The sequence below is a fragment of the Asterias amurensis genome, chromosome 14 (assembly GCF_032118995.1).
Source record: "Asterias amurensis chromosome 14, ASM3211899v1".
Taxonomy (NCBI): domain Eukaryota; kingdom Metazoa; phylum Echinodermata; class Asteroidea; order Forcipulatida; family Asteriidae; genus Asterias; species Asterias amurensis.
This window is the reverse complement of record NC_092661.1, coordinates 16,311,517-16,328,884: the sequence shown is the minus strand read 5'-3', so window position 1 is coordinate 16,328,884 and position 17,368 is coordinate 16,311,517. Positions and strand designations below refer to the sequence as shown.

Below are 17,368 nucleotides of genomic sequence, written 5' to 3'. Positions count from 1 at the left end.
AGAAATGTACAAAATAAAATGGAAGTCGTTGTGGTCGGTGCTTTAAATGTCTGATGAATGTTGTTTTCTTGTATCAATGGCCAAATAGGTGAACAATATTAACAACGAAAATTACATAATCAGTTCCTTTACTTGTTTTGCATCATAATTTAAACTTCACCCGGCACGGTTGGTTTCGTATGTGAGTTTTTTGCCCATTTGGCGCTTTATAGCTAGCGATCATCCAATGCTGCTGCATGCCCCTCCCACATGCACACCAAAACACCACACACACATAAACAACGTGATCTTGCCATTGCTAGACGTAAATCACCTCATCGAAGATACAGTTGTCGTCCTGCTGCACACACACGAACAACTATTCAGTGGTATTCTTTCTTGTGACTTGCTTTAGAGATGGCTGACCCTGTAGTGATTGTTTCAGCGGTTCGAACTCCAATTGGTAAGAATAGCTGGTTGTTAACAGTAAAACTTACATTTATTTTAAATTTACAACCTACAGATTTGCATTGAAAATTGAAGCAAAGCATGCCATTCATTCATTATTCAACAAATTGTCTCCTTATTATATTAAGTTGGTTGAGTTCTTGTCCTTCTCTAACTTGAGCCATGGAGGTAGAATTGTAGTTTTAATTCAGCTACTACTACGATGAGTTTACTGGCCGGACACTAAAACTACTGTGTAGTCCAGTGTCAAATGCAAATAGGCCTACTGGGGAAGGGGAGCCTACTGGGATAAAATGAGAATATGTGCTGAAGAAATCAACGTTTTCTTCTCGTCATCATATCATTATCACTGCATCATCAAAACTAAGTGAAATTTAGAAATAACTATCATTTTAAAATCAAAACCAGACAAAGATTGTCTGTTAGTATTAATTGACTAAAAAAGCAAGTAACTCTAGTTGTGCTGGTATGCCAGCATAATTTCGTAGAAATCTTTCTTTCGGAAGTTGCAGATGTACATGATGTAGTATGGTCATTTATTTTGTGACATAAAAGGGTACCCTCTTTCATTTTGCAGTTTACATTCAACCCACACATTTGCAAGTCGGGCAAACTGTGTTTTCAGATAACCATAATTGTGCTAAATAATTGTCCACCCAAAACAAATCTTGCGGTACAAAATTACAATCTGTTTTGAACATTTGATCAACTAAAGAAATAAATTAAAGTTACAAGTTTGTCAAGAGAAACAAGAACATGGTTTTATTACTATTATAATCAAGAAGTCTTTGGCAGTTTTCACTAAGTAAGACAATGTACACATTGTGTATGGATAATTCTTCCTGCATGGACAAAATGTTTTTGTTCCAGATTTTTTGAAAGAAAATTTTCATATAGTTTTTTTATGGGATTTAAACAATGGCTTGGACCCTTTCGGTTCAGAAAAATAATAAAAGTTCACAGATTTACAAATAACTTACAGGGTTTACAGAAGGCAATGGTGAAAGACTTCTCTTGAAATATTATTCCATGAAATGCTTTACTTTTTGAGAAAACAGCAAAACAGTATAAATTCTCGTTAACGAGAATTACGGATTTATTTTTAACACATGTCATGACACGGCGAAACGCACGGAAACAAGGGTGGCGTTTTCCGTTGTTTTCTCCCGACTCCGATGACCGATTGAGCCTAAATTTTCACAGGTTTGTTATTTGACATAGAAGCTGTGGTACACAAAGTGTGGGCCTTGGACAACACTGTTTACCGAAAGGGTCCAATGGCTTTTAACTGAGATAATTTAAAAAAACTTTACTTTGCCTTTATTAAAGGATTTGGATACCTTTACAGGGTTTGAAGATAATGATAGTGGAAAGCTTCCCTTCAAATATTACTTACTGAGGTGCTGTAGTTTTTGAGAAATGAGTAAAAAATGTCATGAAAATACGTTTGTAAATGATTAAAATAATTTTCGTCTCATGAGAAGAAAATTATTTTCATGACATGGTTTTACTCGTTTCCCCAAAACTACAGCACCTCAGCACGTAATATTTCTACTATCATTATCTTCAAACTGTGTAAGTTTAGTGTAAATCTGTGGACATTGTGTTTTTTGTCCTACAAAAGTTACATAGACCCTAAAAATAAATAAATTTCTCTCACAGAGCCGTAAAATACAATTTAACCCACTTGAAATCCACAAAAACCTATGTGCCCTATAATAACCTTGTTAATGGTTGATCAGATCAGATGGTTGATGGTTGATCAGATTGGTTTTTGAAGAGATCATTAATTTTAAACCTCGACCTAGATTCTTCCAGGAAGGGTTTATCAGATAAAAAGTAAATAGTATGATCCTAAAATAAATGTAACTTAAGAGAGAGAGATAAACCTCAACAAAGGACTAGTAACCATTTATTGTAAATAGGCATTAAATAAACAGATAAAACTTTATTCTAGTGCAGTAAGACAATGCTTAAAATAAAGTACATTGTAGACCAAAATAAATAGTACTTAAAAAGCTTAGATTACTCATTACTAAGCAATGTTTATGCTAACAATTATTTTGAGTAGTTACCAATAGTGTCCAGTGCCTTTAAAATGGTTGACAATTGAAATCATAGTTCTCATTTCTCCAAACGCGCAATCAGGGATATTTTGTAAAACAGTCAGAGGGATATTTAGATTTTCCCTAGTTACAATGTTAATCGGGTAGCTTTTCAAATTTGTTTATCACAGGGGAAAATAGAATATTCTTATTTCTGGGAACTTTCTGCAGAATCAGGGAGAGTTGGAAGCTCTGGTTAATAAAAAATTGTTTGTTCTTTTTTGTTTGAAATAATTTATATTACTGATTTACTGCTTTAGATTTGCGTCCATTCTATGCAATCTACATTATGGTATGGGCATGACAGTCCATGACAATACTTAAATATACAACACCCCCCCCCCAAAAAAAAAAAAAAAAAAAGTACAACTCTTAAAAAGGACAACGATTAAAAAGCTAATAACAAGAAAATCACACTAAGACTGCATTCTTGATTTCCTCTTATAGGTTCTATCAATGGTGAACTCTCCTCCCTCGCTGCAAACCAGCTCGGAACCATCGTCATCAAAGAGGCTCTACAGAGGGCAAAGGTCAATGCTGACGATGTGTCAGAGGTCATTTTGGGTCAAGTTCTCACAGCATCCGAAGGTCAGAACCCAGCGAGACAAGCCAGTGTAAATGCTGGGATACCTGTTACTGTGCCAGCATGTGGTGTCAATATGCTCTGTGGATCAGGCCTAAGGTAAGCTTAAGAAATAAAATTCTATGCCGTCCAATGAGGGCGCTGTTTTGTGCTTGTGATGTCATATCATTCATGTCGCCTGCAGGCGGGATTCCTGGCGGCGTGTCCATCTTGCCTGTTCGTTATGCAGGCAGCCAACTCTGTTGTGGTCTTTGCCCCAGCATCTCTCCTCAGGACACCCACATTATAAAATATATATAAAATTTGGCAATTTGTGACCAGCTACGTGAAAATGAGTCAGATGTCGCCCAATGCATTATTCAGTTATGGACAGTTTAATAAGAATTTTTTTTTTTTTTTTTTTACTTTTTAACATCTTTATTTGCATGGTTAACCTTGAGAACACTTACCTCTAGGCTATAATGCTATGAAAACAGCAATTTTGTGATCATACTAATGTCTTATTTGTATTCTTTCGCAGGCAATGATAGTTTGAATTGTCACTTTACTTGTAATTCGTTTTGCATAAAAAATTACGTATATGCTCATTTCAAACAGGAGTAACTCAGCAACGCGACACACCCCAAAGCTTAGACTTATCAATACCAAATTACTGCTGCTGGTGTGTTCTTTCCAGCCATGCATACAACTCAATTCTTGAAATTGTCAACATCTGACTCATTTTCAGGTAGCGGGTCACATTTCGTGTTGTAGTTTTTGCTTCACAAATAAATTCCATCTGAAAGCCAAGGATTATTGTTGACTACATGAATAACATGGTGTTTGCTTTGGGGGTTCTGTTTTCAGATCTGTTGTTCTTGGTACCCAAGCTATACAGTGCGGTGATGCGACCGTTGTTGTTGCAGGTGGTCAGGAAAGCATGAGTAAGGTGGGTTCTCAGAGCGAAATGTTTCATGAAAATTTACCTCCCAAATCCATTCCTTGGTTCTGAAGGATTTTGATGGATTTGGGACTGCACCAACAAATCATCACTTGATTTAACTCAAAGCATTCCCAGCAAGGTGTTTTTTTTAGACAGGAATCTTTTTAATAAAAACTTACCTACCAAAATCCATTCCATAGTTTTGAAGGATTTTGATGGATTTGGGACTGCACCCACTCGATTTAACTGAGAGCAATCCAAGCAAGGTGTAATCTCAGAGCAAAATCTTAAAACAAAACAAAATTACCTCCCAAAATTCATTCCATGGTTTTGGAGGATTTTGATGTGAGTCTAGACCAGATACATTTGAAAGAACTCTTCCCTCATATTCAGAATTTGTGGTGTGCTAAGCAGTTACCTCTTCCTGTCTTTATGTGATTGTGTAAATACTGTTTTTTGAAATTCTTCATTGGTTCTCAGGCACCTCACGCTGTCCATATGAGAAACGGTGTCAAGTTTGGAGACACTTCACTGGTAGACATCATGATGTCTGATGGTTTAGTTGACGCATTCCATAAATATCACATGGGAATCACAGGTTAGTGTTGGGATGAAACTTTTCATTTCATTTATTTATTCTGGTTGTGAAGTCACCAAGGACTCGCAGAAAAGTGACCTTAAAGGCAGTGGACACTATTGGTAGTTACTCAAAATAATTATTATCATAAAACCTTACTTGGTAACGAGTAATGGGAGAGTTTGATAGTTTAAAAGATTATGAGAAACGGCTCCCTCTGAAGTAGAGCAGTTTTCGAGAAAGAAGTTATTTACCACAAATTTTATTTTGAGACCTCGGATTTAGAATTTGAGGTGTCAAAACCAAGCATCTGAAAGTACACAACTTTGTGTGACAAGGGTGTTTTTTTCTTTCATTATTATTTTTTTCCCAGATTTTTTTTTTGCTTTTCGCCTAATACATGTATATGCCTGGCAACAACAGTGTACTACTATCTGACTACAATCATGTAAAATAAGCCTAGTACATGCTAAAAATGCACCTAAGAGCATAATGAACCTCAACATTTTCTAGGGTACCATTGTGGGTATCATGTCCCGTGGCGTTTTGACTGCCTCGCTCTGCACTTGCGTTGTGCCTTTGAATATTTTCCTCTTTTTATTTCAAAGGGCAGTTGCATCCGGTACTAACTGAAGTACCTTTGAGTTAGACGCAACCTAAGGTCTCTTTTTACATGTCTAAGCAGCGCACCGTATCAATACCTCTTGTCACCAACTCTGATAGGGATGTAATGAGAAACAACGCTGATTGGCTCCAAAAAGTGACCACTTTGCGTGCACGCTTGTTAAAGGAACACGTTGCCTTGGATCGGACGAGTTGGTCAAAACAAAAGCGTTTGTAACCGTTTTTTATAAAATGCATATGGTTGGAAAGATGTTTTAAAAGTAGAATACAATGATCCACACAAGTTTGCCTCGAAATTGCGTGGTTTTCCTTCTACTGTGCGAACTAACATGGTCGGCCATTTATGGGAGTCAAAATTTTGACCCCCATAAATGGCCGACGTGTTAGTCGACGAGGTAAAAGGAAAACCACGCAATTTCGAGGCATGTTTGTGTGGATCATTGTATTCTACTTTTACAACATCTTTCTACCCATATGCATTTTATAAAAAAAACGGTTACAAACGCTTTTCAAAGACCAACTCGACCGATCCAAGGCAACGTGTTCCTTTAAAAAATAAGTACCGAGTATAGGCTAGGTACGTACACAAATTGGTGTAAAAACAAAACAACAATATTTATCCCTGATGCAAATGTAACATCTAGTTGACCTGGTGTGAACTTTTTCCTCAGCGGAGAATGTAGCCAAGAAATGGAACATCTCAAGACAAGAACAGGATGAGTTCGCCCTGACGTCTCAACTTCGCTGTGAAGCAGCGCAGACAAAAGGAGCGTTTGATGAGGAGATAGTGCCAGTAACAGTCACTCACAGAAAAGGTAGATTTTTTTAATTCAAAAATTTAAGACTGGTTTCTCATATAGCGCTTTATCACACCCTTATCAAAGCGCTCAGTATTTTGTCCTGCAAGGTATTATGGGGGGGCTATGTTTTTGAAGTTTGAAGTATGAGACCTATTTCTAAATAGCACTGTGCAATGGTTTAGAAGGTACTGTAACACAACGTGCATTCAATCAAACCAGAAATACCGAGGGGAACCCCTTTCTTTTTACGATCTGAGTAATCTTACGTTCGTTACACAACACACAGGACCAACATGTCACTCCGGAATTTCTCATTCCTCTCTATGATATTATTTATTTATTTAATATGATTATTATTTTTTTATTTATTTTTTGGGCGGGGGCAACCATAGCAACATTTTATTGCTGAGAAAGTGTTTGTCTCAATGACCCTCTGACTTAAAGGTACTGGGGTCGATTTCACAAAGAGTTAGGACTAGTCCTAACTTAGGACTAGTCCTAAGAGATGTCAAAAATGTACAGCTAGTCCTAAGTTAGGACTAGTAACTCGGCCTAACTCGAGATAAGACTAGTCCTAACTCTTTGTGAAATCCACCCCTGGTCACCTTTGGTAATTGTCAAAGACCAGTATTCTCACTTGGTGTATCCAAACGTATGCATAAAAATAACAACTCTGTAAAAAAAATTGGACTTAATTTGTCATCGAAGTTGTCAACCATAATCCAATTTGGAAAAGTTTAGCGGGAAAATATGTTTTTGATGTGAAGTGGTTATATTCACAATTTTATAATGTGTGTTTCTTTTTAAAGAAACTTGTTTAATGAGAAATACTTCATAATGTCTGTTTGAATGAATTGTGATTTTTTTCCTCAGGGAGTACGGTTGTGAAGCAGGACGAGTTTCCAAGGAAAGGTTGCGTTCTCGATAACTTTACAAAACTTAGACCAGCATTCCTTAAAGATGGCACAGGGACGGTCACCGCTGGCAATGCATCAGGTAAAACCAAATTTGATAATTATTGCGTAGCTTCTTTAAACCATTGATCTTACCCCAAACATTGAGCACTCATTTATTTTTGGCTTGACTTTATTACACCCGGTTCAGACAGGCGCTCCAGAGTCGCGTCGAACCAAATAGACGGTCGACCCAATTAAATTTTGGTTTTATACGGTCAAACTTAACATAACATTTACATTTTAGGTTCGGCTCATGGCAAGATCGACGTCTGAAACCAAGGGGCTCCAGAGTCATTCCAAACGACTGCAACAGTTGATCTTTTGAGTGTTAGCGCGTTCAGTCGCTCCTAACTGTCCTAACTGGTTCGGCGCGAGACACTGGAGCACCTGTCTGAAACGGGTGTTACTTATAATTACTCTTTGTTCTTTTTGAGTGGCTTCCATTTCTTACTTTACAAACGTCTGCATAGTTGTTACAATTGTATTTGTTTTCATGTTGGTGTTTATATCTTTCAATATGGCTTGTAGTTCTCCTGATATTTCATGTACCTGAACTTACTTAAAAGTTTTTCCGTGTTGCATTTTCCATGATTATTTTAATGTACATGTAGTTAGTAGTTGTTATAATTTATTTGTGTCCAATGCATTGGTAACTTTCTATTATATTTTTGTTTTCTTCATGTTTTTTCAACTTGCTTTTTTAGTTTAAATCAGTTTTTTTTATTTTTTTTTTTAAGTTTGTTCTTAGCTAAGCCTCTGTCGACTTTAAGTAAACTTTACATTTTATTTTTAAGTATTATTATTATTGTCAAGTTGTTGGAGTGTTTACTGCGATCCACTTGTGGGTATTTTTTACATAAAGCTCCTTACAATAAATGCCTTGTATTTTCAGTATAGTTATTTTTGTGTCTCCAGATTACTATTACAGCTTACCAGTCAAAATGAAAAAAAAGAAGAAGCTTAACTTACTAATTTAAAATATTGGTGTGCCCACAGAAATTTATAGTTTGTCATATTCGTGTCAAGCAAAAAAAAATTATCAGATAATAAACCACAGGGGAAACTGACTGGGTAAATTTATATTAATTGGGGTTGAACAAAGAAAAATTGGGATTTTAACCAATTACCAGTTACCTCCGGATTTACATTCTGTCGCTCCACCTCCATTTATGTTGACAGTCTTCCTATTTTGTCAATAGGCCTATATATTTATTCTGGGTGCCAGGCAGAAGCCATGTAACTGTCACTGCCGTGATAGCTCAGTTGGTAGAGCGCCTGCACATTAATCTGGAGGTCGTTGGTTCAAATCTCGCCCTAGTAAATTTGTCTTTGCTCAACACAAATTGCGAAAGTGACGGTTTTTTTTCCTTCACTATTCCATAAGGTATCAATGATGGAGCAGCTGCTTTCGTCCTGATGAAGAAGTCTGATGCCACAAAGCGAGGGGTTACTCCCTTAGCATCCATTGTCAACTGGGGTCAAGCAGGGGTTGACCCCAGCGTCATGGGAACCGGACCAATACCCGCCATCAAGAAAGCTGTGAGTCAAAATTTCACTTTTCCAAGCTGTTTTATTGTTTTCCTTTCCTCAAGAGCAAAATTTTTATTTGCAATAAAACATACATCCTCTCGCAAATTACACCCAAAAAATTATTATAAAATGATAAACCAAATTAAAAGAATATGTCCCATTTCAATAGATGGAAATGTGCAATAAATTACATTTTATTTGATACCGTCTTTGTTTTCAGTTGGAGAAGGCTGGATGGAGCATCTCTGATGTGGATTTGTTTGAGTTGAACGAGGCTTTTGCCGCTCAATCCCTGGCAGTAATCAAGGAGCTTGGCTTAGATCAATCCAAGGTAAGACCAGCTTAAAGCCGTTATGCACTTTTGGAACAGAAAAAAAATAAAGGTTCACAGATTTACAAATAATTTACAGAAGGTAATGGTAAAATACTTCTCTTGAAGTATTATTCCATGAAATGCTTTACTTTTGAGAAAACATTAAAACAATTATCAATTCTCGACTTTGAGAATTACGGATTTATAGTAAACACATGTCATGACACAGCTAAACATGCGGAAACAAGGGGCGGTTTTCCCATTATTTTCTACCGACTCCGATGACCGATTGAGCCATAATTTTCACAGGTTTGTTATTTTATATATAAGTTGTGATACACAAAGTGTGGGCCTTGGACAACACTGTTTACTGAAAGTGTCCACTGGCTTTGAAATAACTTCAAAATAATTATAATCATAAAAACTTTCTTGGTAACGAGTGATAGAGAGCTGTTGATAGTATCAAACATTGTGGGAAACGGCTCCCTCTGAAGTAACACAGTTTGGAGAAAGAGGTAATTTCCCTCTCAAATAATAAAACACACGTTTGTGCAACAAGTGTGTTTTATCTTTCATTATTTTCTTCCAACATCGATGACCAATAATTGATCGTTTGAGCCCAAATTTTCACACGTTATTTTATGCACATGTTGAGATGCACCAAGTGAGAATACTGGTCTTTGCCAATATACTAAAGGTTTCCAGTGCGTTTAAGTGTTTCCGTTGAATGGAATGTGGTTTTTGCAAAGTTGGTAGTGTGTTTTCAGGAGTCTGTTAGCAGTCTGACGAAAGTCGGTATTACTCAGATAATAACAGATTCCGTTTACCCAACTTTGTGTCAACAAGGGCAGCAACAAAAAGAACAGATAAAAGATCTCTACATGTGAATTTGTATCAGTGTCTAAAGTAATATAGCATACAATGGGTACGACATTAAGAAAGAAAGATGTCAGAACTATGAAGAGGGTTGTTTGAAGAGACTTATTGTTGGTTCTTGGGGGAGGTTGTGGCGGCTGGTTACCACCGAGTGCAATATTTAGAGCTTCTATCTGCCGAGCGTGATGGCGGGAAATTAAAAATAAACGAATGTAGGTCATGAAAACTACAAGGAGACTAAATGTTATTAAAATGGTAAAAAATACTTTGGTGTAGATGTTACTAGTGTTTTGATTTGAAAGTTTAAACTCGCATACCAATGCAGGAGGCAAATACAAAGTTTCCCATGTTGTTATGAAACCATTCACAATTGGGATTAATGTGCTGAGTCCCCCTGCACAACAGACTGCAATACGCGCTCGCTTCACAGTGACAAGTGAAGGGTAGCGCAGGGCATACACCACAGAAATGTAACGATCTACAGTGATTATGAGCAGGAAAAATAAAGCTATACAGTAAACAAACACATTAGCCGCTGCTTGTAATGTACAGACTACATCCCCGAATGGCCAGTCCCCCAAAAATGCAGAAATTGTAGCCGGAATGGCAACTGAAATCCCGACTCCAATATCGGCAATGGTCATGGCTCGCAGGAATACTTTGGTGGTTTCTTGGATGCTGTTGACATGTCTCAGGATGAGAAGATAGAATGGATTGAGTGTTAAGATGAGGAGAGTTGTTATGACAAGCAGGAAACATCTTAAGATGCTGAAGCTGGGATGGATGCTCTCCTCAGGTCCTGGTGTTGTGGAGTCGTTGCTGTTTTCTTGATCCATCTGAGGTTCAGTAGATTCCATTTTCAAATCATCAAAAGAGAGTATAAGCCAAAATTACCAGCACACTTGCTGTTAAGCTTGACTGTAATGTACTGGTTTGTTTCCAAAAGGCAGCAAAGTTATTATTGCACCTCAATTAGTGGCAACAAAGTTTTAACCACGTGTGAATCAAACAGTTTTTACCATTCTAAAAACAAAGCACATTTTGATGGGGAAAGCTGATGGTGGGTTCCTTGCAATGTTCTTTTTCGCTCTTTACGCAAATGTTGCAAATAAAGCTATAAATTTACAGCTTAAGTTGAACCTTCAGCGGATGACAACTAATTTTAGTAGAGTGTTCGTCCTGTCTCTGCTTACTGCATAAGGATGGGACTGAGATGCCTCGTATGTCAATCTTCTTCTTTCTTGCTTTGATTCCTGTTCGTCAGTTGTGTTCCAAGTCCACAGTTGGTCTACACTCCAAACATCATATGGGTTGATAAATTAACAAACGGCATCGGTGACTTTGTTCTCATCAAGATTGTTATCAATGTCAACTTTTTGCTTCTTTGATATTTTTAAGATTTGCTTCAAGTCCAATTATAACCAGTTTTCATTGATGTGTTGCGGTGATTCTGAATATGTACATCATCATCATCATGGTCGGCAAAGTGTACAACCCAGATCTGATATCAATGCCTAGTTTGTTGATGCCCTTCACTTTCACTGCTGACTGCAAGGACGATGGTTTCATCTCTGACTAATCTCATCCAATAGCAAGACTCTCTTGTGACTGACAGACAAATTTGGGAGCGTGGATTTATAGATGATTGATGTGTAAACAGCCTCTAATTGTTCTGCCTTAATTTCCCTGCACAATCAAGTCAGTTATATTGATTAGTTCCAATACCAATATCATCTAGCGAGGTTAAAAAGCGTTTGACATTTTTCATTACTTGTTGATCAGTCTTCGATGATAAGCGCAGGTAAGCTGTTTATGGAACCAATTTGTGTCAATATCAATTTAAAGTCAGTTATTTTTTTTAATATCTCGTAGATCGCTGATGCTAGTACCAACAATCCCTCAGAGATAATTTGTTTCTAGAATGTGGTATTCAAAGACCCTATAAAGGTCTGTTGTTAATACCGGTTGCGCTAACTGAATTGAGCCCAATATGAATTTCCACAGCAGTCCATTTGGCCATAGTAAGATAAAGTTATTTTTCTTTAACAATATTCAGTCCACTTTAGACATTAGATGTATGTTTTGTTTATTTAGTTTTTTCTATGAAATATCACCTACAGTAACATCAAAAGGGTCGGATGGCCACTTCAAGGTGAGGGATACACTTAAAGACAGTGGACACTATTGGTAAATGTCAAAGACCAGTCTTCTCACTTGCTGTATCTCAACATATGCATAAAACAACAAAACTGTGAAAATTTGAGCTTGATTGGTCGTCGGAGTTGCGAGATAACTGTGAAAGAAAAAAAAACACCCTTGTCACACGAAGTTGTGTGCTTTCAGATGCTTGATTTCGAGACCTCAAATTCTAAACTTAAGGTCTTGAAATCTAATTCGTGGAGAATTACTTCTTTCTCGAAAACTACTCCTCTTCAGAGGGAGCCGTTTCTCACAATGTTTTATACTACCAACCTCTCCCCATTACTCTTTACCAAGTGAGGTTTTATATGCTAATAATTATTTTGAATAATTACCAATAGTGTCCACTGCCTTTAACTGATTTTGGCTGTTGAAATCAACTATCACCAGTGGCACATTGCAACCTACTCCATTGTTTGAAACAGCGTTTCCCCCTTCACAATTATGTAAAGCTGTTGACATGGGTTTTATCCACTAGGAGCCTGGCTGGTAGAACAGACTGCGATACCTACCCAACTTTTTTTTTTAGTAAAATTATTTGTTAAGTGCCTTGCTCTAGGCCACAAGTGTCCTGACCGGGATTCTAACCTACACTCTGCTGCATTCCCATAATAAACTTAAGGGTTTCTGTTGAAGAGAATTCTAGATTTGCAAAGTTTGTAGTGTGTTTTCAGGAGTCTGTTAGACGTCTGACGAAAGTCAGTATTACTCAGATAATAACAGACTCCATTTACCCAACTTTTTGTCAACAAGGGCAGCAACAAAAAGAACAGATAAAAGATCTCTACATGTGAATTTGTATCACGGTCTACAGTAAGAAAGCATACAATGGGTACGACATTAAGAAAGAATGATGTCAGAACTATGAAGAGCGTTGTATGAAGAGACTTATTGTTGGTTCTTGGGGGAGGTTGTGGTGGCTGGTTACCATCGAGTGCAATATTTAAAACGTCTATACGCCGAGCGTGATGGCGGGAAATTAAAAATAAACGAATGTAGGTTGTTATTATTATGAAGAGATTAAACGTTACTGAAATGATGGAAAATACTTGGGTGAACAACATGTCTTGATTTGAATGTTTAGACTCACAAACCAATAAAGCAGGAACATAAGAAGCTTCCCATGTTGTTATGAAACCATTCATAATTGCGATAAATGTGCTGAGTCCCCCGGCACAACAGACTGCAATACGCGCTCGCTTGACAGTAACAAGTGAAGGGTAGCGCAAGGCATACACCACAGAAATGTAACGATCTACAGTGACTATCAGCAGGGAAAATATTGTTAAACTGAAAGAAATTGCACCAGCAGTTGGTTGTAATGAACAGACTACTTCCCCAAATGGCCAATTATTGAAAAATGCAGAAATTGTAGCCGGAATGGCAACTGAAATCCCGACTCCAATATCGGCAATGGTCATGGCTCGCAGGAATACTTTGGTGGTTTCTTGGATGCTGTTGACATGTCTCAGGATGAGAAGATAGAATGGATTGAGTGCTAAGATGAAAAGAGTTGTTATGACAAGCAGGAAACATCTTAAGATGCTGAAGCTGGGATGGATGCTAGGTAGTTGTGTTGTGGAGTCGTTGCTGTTTTCTTGGTCCATCTGAGGTTGAGTAGATTCCATGTTCAAATCATCAAAAGAGAGTTTAAGCCAAAATTACCAAGCACACTTTCTAAAACTTGCTGTTAAGCTTGACTCTATTGTACTGCTTTGTTTCCAAAAGGCAGCAAAGTTGTACTTGTACCTCAATTGGTGGCAACAAAGTTTTAACCACGTGTGAATCAAACAGTTTTTACCATTCTAAAAACAGAGCACATCTTGATGGGGAAAGCTGACGGTGGGTTCCTTGCAATGTTCTTTTTCGCTGTTTACGCAAATGTTGCTATTAAATCTATAAATGTACTGCATAAAAGATGAGAATGCGATGCCTCGTAATGTCAATCTTCTTCTTTCATGCTTTGATTCCTGTTCGTCAGTTGTATTCAAGTCCACAGTTGGTCTGCACTCCAAACATCATTTGGGTTGAGAAACTAGAGTTAACAGACGGCATCAGTGACTCTCAGTCAGATTCTAGTTGATGTAAATTTTTGGCTTCTTTGATATTTTAAGACTGTCTTCAAGTCAAATATTAAACCGTTTCCATTGATGTGTTGCGGTGATTCTAAACATGTACACTGGTTGGGAAAGTAGAATCCAAAAGTGATATCAATGGCTAGTTTGCTGTGGCCCTTCACTTTCACTGCTGACTGCAAGGATGATGGTTTCATCTCTGACTAATCTCATCCAATAGCAAGACTCTCTTATGACTGACAGACAAAATGGGAGCGGAATTTATAGATGATTGGAATGTAAACATCCTCTAATTGTTCTGCCTTAATTTCCCTGCACAATCAAGTCAGTTATAATGGTTAGTTCCTATACCAATATTATCTAGCAACGTGAAGATAAACACCCTATCAAAGGGCGTTTGACGTTTTCATTGTTTTTTTAATCAGTGTTCTGTAAAAAAGTATTACATCTTGTAACCCTAAAATGATAATTAGGTTGTTGCCAGAGCAACAAGGTAATAAACAAACAAACAAAAACAAAAATATGAAAGTATGAAGAATTGCTTTATTAGCATAAAACCTTTCAGGACGGCCAAATCTGAGCACATTAATGTTAAGGAAGCTCCACAGAAAGAACAACAATGTTAAATAGGGCACCCAAAAAAAAAAAATGTTTAGCGTCTTGACTGCCTTTGAAAAAAGGAGGAATGGTTATTAAAGGCAGTGGACATGGTAATACTCAAAATAACTACATATGTGTAAAATCTTTCTTGGTGACGAGTAATGGGGAGAGGTTAATGGTATAAAAATTATGAGAAACGGCTCCCTCTGAAGTGCCATAGTTTTTGAGAAATAAGTAATTTTCCACGAATTTGATTTCGAGACCTTAGATTTAGAACTTGAGGTGTCAAAATCAACCATCTAAACGCAGACAACTTCGTGTGACAAAAGTCATTGTTCACTCATTATTATCTCACAACTTCGCCGACCAGTTAAGCTAAAATTCTCACAGGTTTGTTATTTGATCCATATTGAGCTTTGACAATTACCAATAGTGTCCAGTGTCTTCAAAATGATATTTCTTCATCATTTTCTCTACACAGGTATCTTCAGGCCTATGGGCCACAGTGCTAGTCCCATATTAATTGGGGTTTTCCCCCATCTAAAACTAACAGTTCTTCATCATGGAAGTGTCGTGGCCGAGCGGTTAAGAGCACCGAATTCAAACTCTAGTGTTTCTGATCAGCAGAGTGTGGGTTCGAATCCCAAGCTGTGACACTGTGTCCTTGAGCAAGACACTTAACCATTGCTTCGTCCTTCGGATGGGACGTAAAGCAGTTGGTCCCATGTGTTGTGTAACGCATGTAAAAGAACCCAAGGTGCACTTAATCGAAAAAGAGAAGGGGTTCGCCCCGGTGTTCCTGGTTGTGGCTGCTTAATGCGCCGTAGCACCTTGTAAACCCTTATAAGTGCTACATAATTGGGTCTCAGAATTCATCACTGCAATAACTTATCTTTCTGAAAGTTTGTATATACTCAGCGCCTTGAGTACCTTGTTTGGTAGATACGTGCGCTATATAAGACTTCAATATTATTATTATTATCATCTTTTCTACACTGGTATCTTCACGCCTGTGTTTAACAGTACACGGGACATTTGATGATATCTTTGTTTCATAGACAGATAGACAATTATTAATTTAATTGATGTTAAGTTTGCATCGGGATAAAGAATACTAATTTTTTACTTTTTTTCACAGAATTTGGGAAAGTACTGAGTATGCATGTACAGTCTAACACACATCAGTGTAGGGTAAAACCAAAATTCAATAATTATTTAGTTATTTTTCTTGAGTTTGTCAGGAAGTGGTAGTTTAGGACCAGATACCATCCAAATATCAAGTCTCCTTACTTTTCTTTTAATATTTTAATATTTGTTTTTTTTTTTTCTCGTTAGGTAAACGTCAACGGGGGCGCCATTGCTCTGGGTCATCCAATCGGAGCGTCAGGTGCACGCATTCTTGTAACACTACTGCACGCTCTAAAGCAGACCGGAGGGAAAAAGGGCGTGGCTGCGTTGTGTGTGGGAGGGGGTATGGGAATCGCAGTCTGTGTTCAAGTTTAAAAGATCCATTCCAACTTTTCTTATGATTGTGATTATTTATTTATTCAATTTATAAAAACAGAACATCAGAATATTTTCTCCAAGCTTCCAATCCAAATAGTTTTACCTAATCCGGCAACTTTAATTAATATGCTAAGTATTGTTTTCAAAAGGCAAGGACTTGGCCCAATTTCATTGAGCTGCTTAAGCAGAGGATGCTTAGCAATTTCTGCTATAAGTAAGAGGGGAATCAGTTCGCTGCGTTTGAAATTCTTAGCTGTAGTCAGTTACAGGTCCCGATAACGAAAACGAGACTGATAAAAATGCACGCCCTCGATTGGTCGAGATGCTTCACGCAGAATATGCCCATACTTACTCAACCAATCGAGGGCGTGCATTTTTATCGTTCTTTGTGACCAGGCCTTTAAAAACTGGCATTCAAGATTCTGTACATATTATGCGTTGGTCATGTCAACAGGCTTTGTGTGTAGGGGCAATATAGTGGATTGCAGCTTCACAGGTAACTGTTTCACAGAAAAGTCTGGCTTAGCAAAAAACAGGTTACCAGCCAAAATTATATTAGGTTTGCAATTGCATTAGGAGACTGGTGCTCCACATTTTTTTATTTGCTTTGTGAAATTGGGCCATAGCAAGGATTTTAACCCCCATTCTGTTAAAAACAGAACTTACGTATACTGCACTTGATTGCTTGGCCACAACACCCCACACGTACAGATGTTTGATACTGTAGGAATTTCCAAAACTGCTTAGTGCTTGTACTTTCTTAAGAGTGGCAAATCATACTCCTTTTCAACTTCAAAAATAGAACCCAATGATCAAAATAACAAAATCTAATAAATTCAGGCTTAGTGGCAAAATTTTAAGTTTTAAAACGAGAATGATTTGTTTTCAGGGCTGTGCAAGTCAGTTTGATCCTAGCTGATATAAAACTTTCCTCACTATGACTTTTAAACTATTTCTTTGATCGGACCTGTGGATTACATTCTGCCAAATTGAATAATACTAAAAGTTGTATATGCTGTCAATCATTTAACTCAATGCCTTTATTGGTGTATTTCAAGTGCCTTAAAATTCAAACATTTTAATAATGTTGCTTAATTAATTTTAAATTTATTTTATATAACATATAATTGTCGTAGGAAGACAACAAATAAACAAATCATGAAGTAAAACAAAAGCACATATTGACCATTTGTTATTTGTTTTTGATTTATTACGAAATTTAACTCAGCAAAACATCTGCTGCATATGTACAGAT

At 37.3% G+C, this 17,368-nt stretch overlaps 3 protein-coding genes across 3 annotated transcripts; 1 reads left to right on the top strand and 2 right to left on the bottom strand.

Moving 5' to 3' along the window:
* The first annotated feature begins 264 nt into the window (after positions 1–264).
* Positions 265–17,203, top strand: LOC139947040 (acetyl-CoA acetyltransferase, cytosolic-like). Its single transcript, XM_071944865.1, has 9 exons — positions 265–442; positions 3,000–3,234; positions 3,982–4,063; positions 4,538–4,655; positions 5,930–6,073; positions 6,932–7,054; positions 8,399–8,553; positions 8,765–8,875; positions 15,943–17,203. The coding sequence occupies exons 1-9, from the start codon at positions 397–399 to the stop codon at positions 16,108–16,110; spliced, it is 1,182 nt and encodes a 393-aa protein (XP_071800966.1). The 5' UTR covers positions 265–396; the 3' UTR covers positions 16,111–17,203.
* On the bottom strand, positions 8,923–10,623 carry LOC139947041 (beta-4C adrenergic receptor-like). The gene has a single exon (XM_071944866.1). The coding sequence runs from the start codon at positions 10,588–10,590 to the stop codon at positions 9,568–9,570; it is 1,023 nt and encodes a 340-aa protein (XP_071800967.1). The 5' UTR covers positions 10,591–10,623; the 3' UTR covers positions 8,923–9,567.
* On the bottom strand, positions 12,537–15,919 carry LOC139947042 (beta-4C adrenergic receptor-like). The gene has a single exon (XM_071944867.1). The coding sequence runs from the start codon at positions 13,558–13,560 to the stop codon at positions 12,550–12,552; it is 1,011 nt and encodes a 336-aa protein (XP_071800968.1). The 5' UTR covers positions 13,561–15,919; the 3' UTR covers positions 12,537–12,549.
* Positions 17,204–17,368: the final 165 nt, after the last annotated feature.

Bases quoted from the DNA above. Each gene is read 5' to 3' on its own strand.
- LOC139947041 (XM_071944866.1), bottom strand. From the start codon at position 10,590: ATGGAATCTACTGAACCTCAGATGGATCAAGAAAACAGCAACGACTCC.
- LOC139947042 (XM_071944867.1), bottom strand. From the start codon at position 13,560: ATGGAATCTACTCAACCTCAGATGGACCAAGAAAACAGCAACGACTCC.
- LOC139947040 (XM_071944865.1), top strand. From the start codon at position 397: ATGGCTGACCCTGTAGTGATTGTTTCAGCGGTTCGAACTCCAATTG. The intron at 443-2,999 runs GTAAGAATAGCT...TTCCTCTTATAG, and splicing joins AGCGGTTCGAACTCCAATTG to GTTCTATCAATGGTGAACTC. The intron at 8,554-8,764 runs GTGAGTCAAAAT...CTTTGTTTTCAG, and splicing joins TACCCGCCATCAAGAAAGCT to TTGGAGAAGGCTGGATGGAG.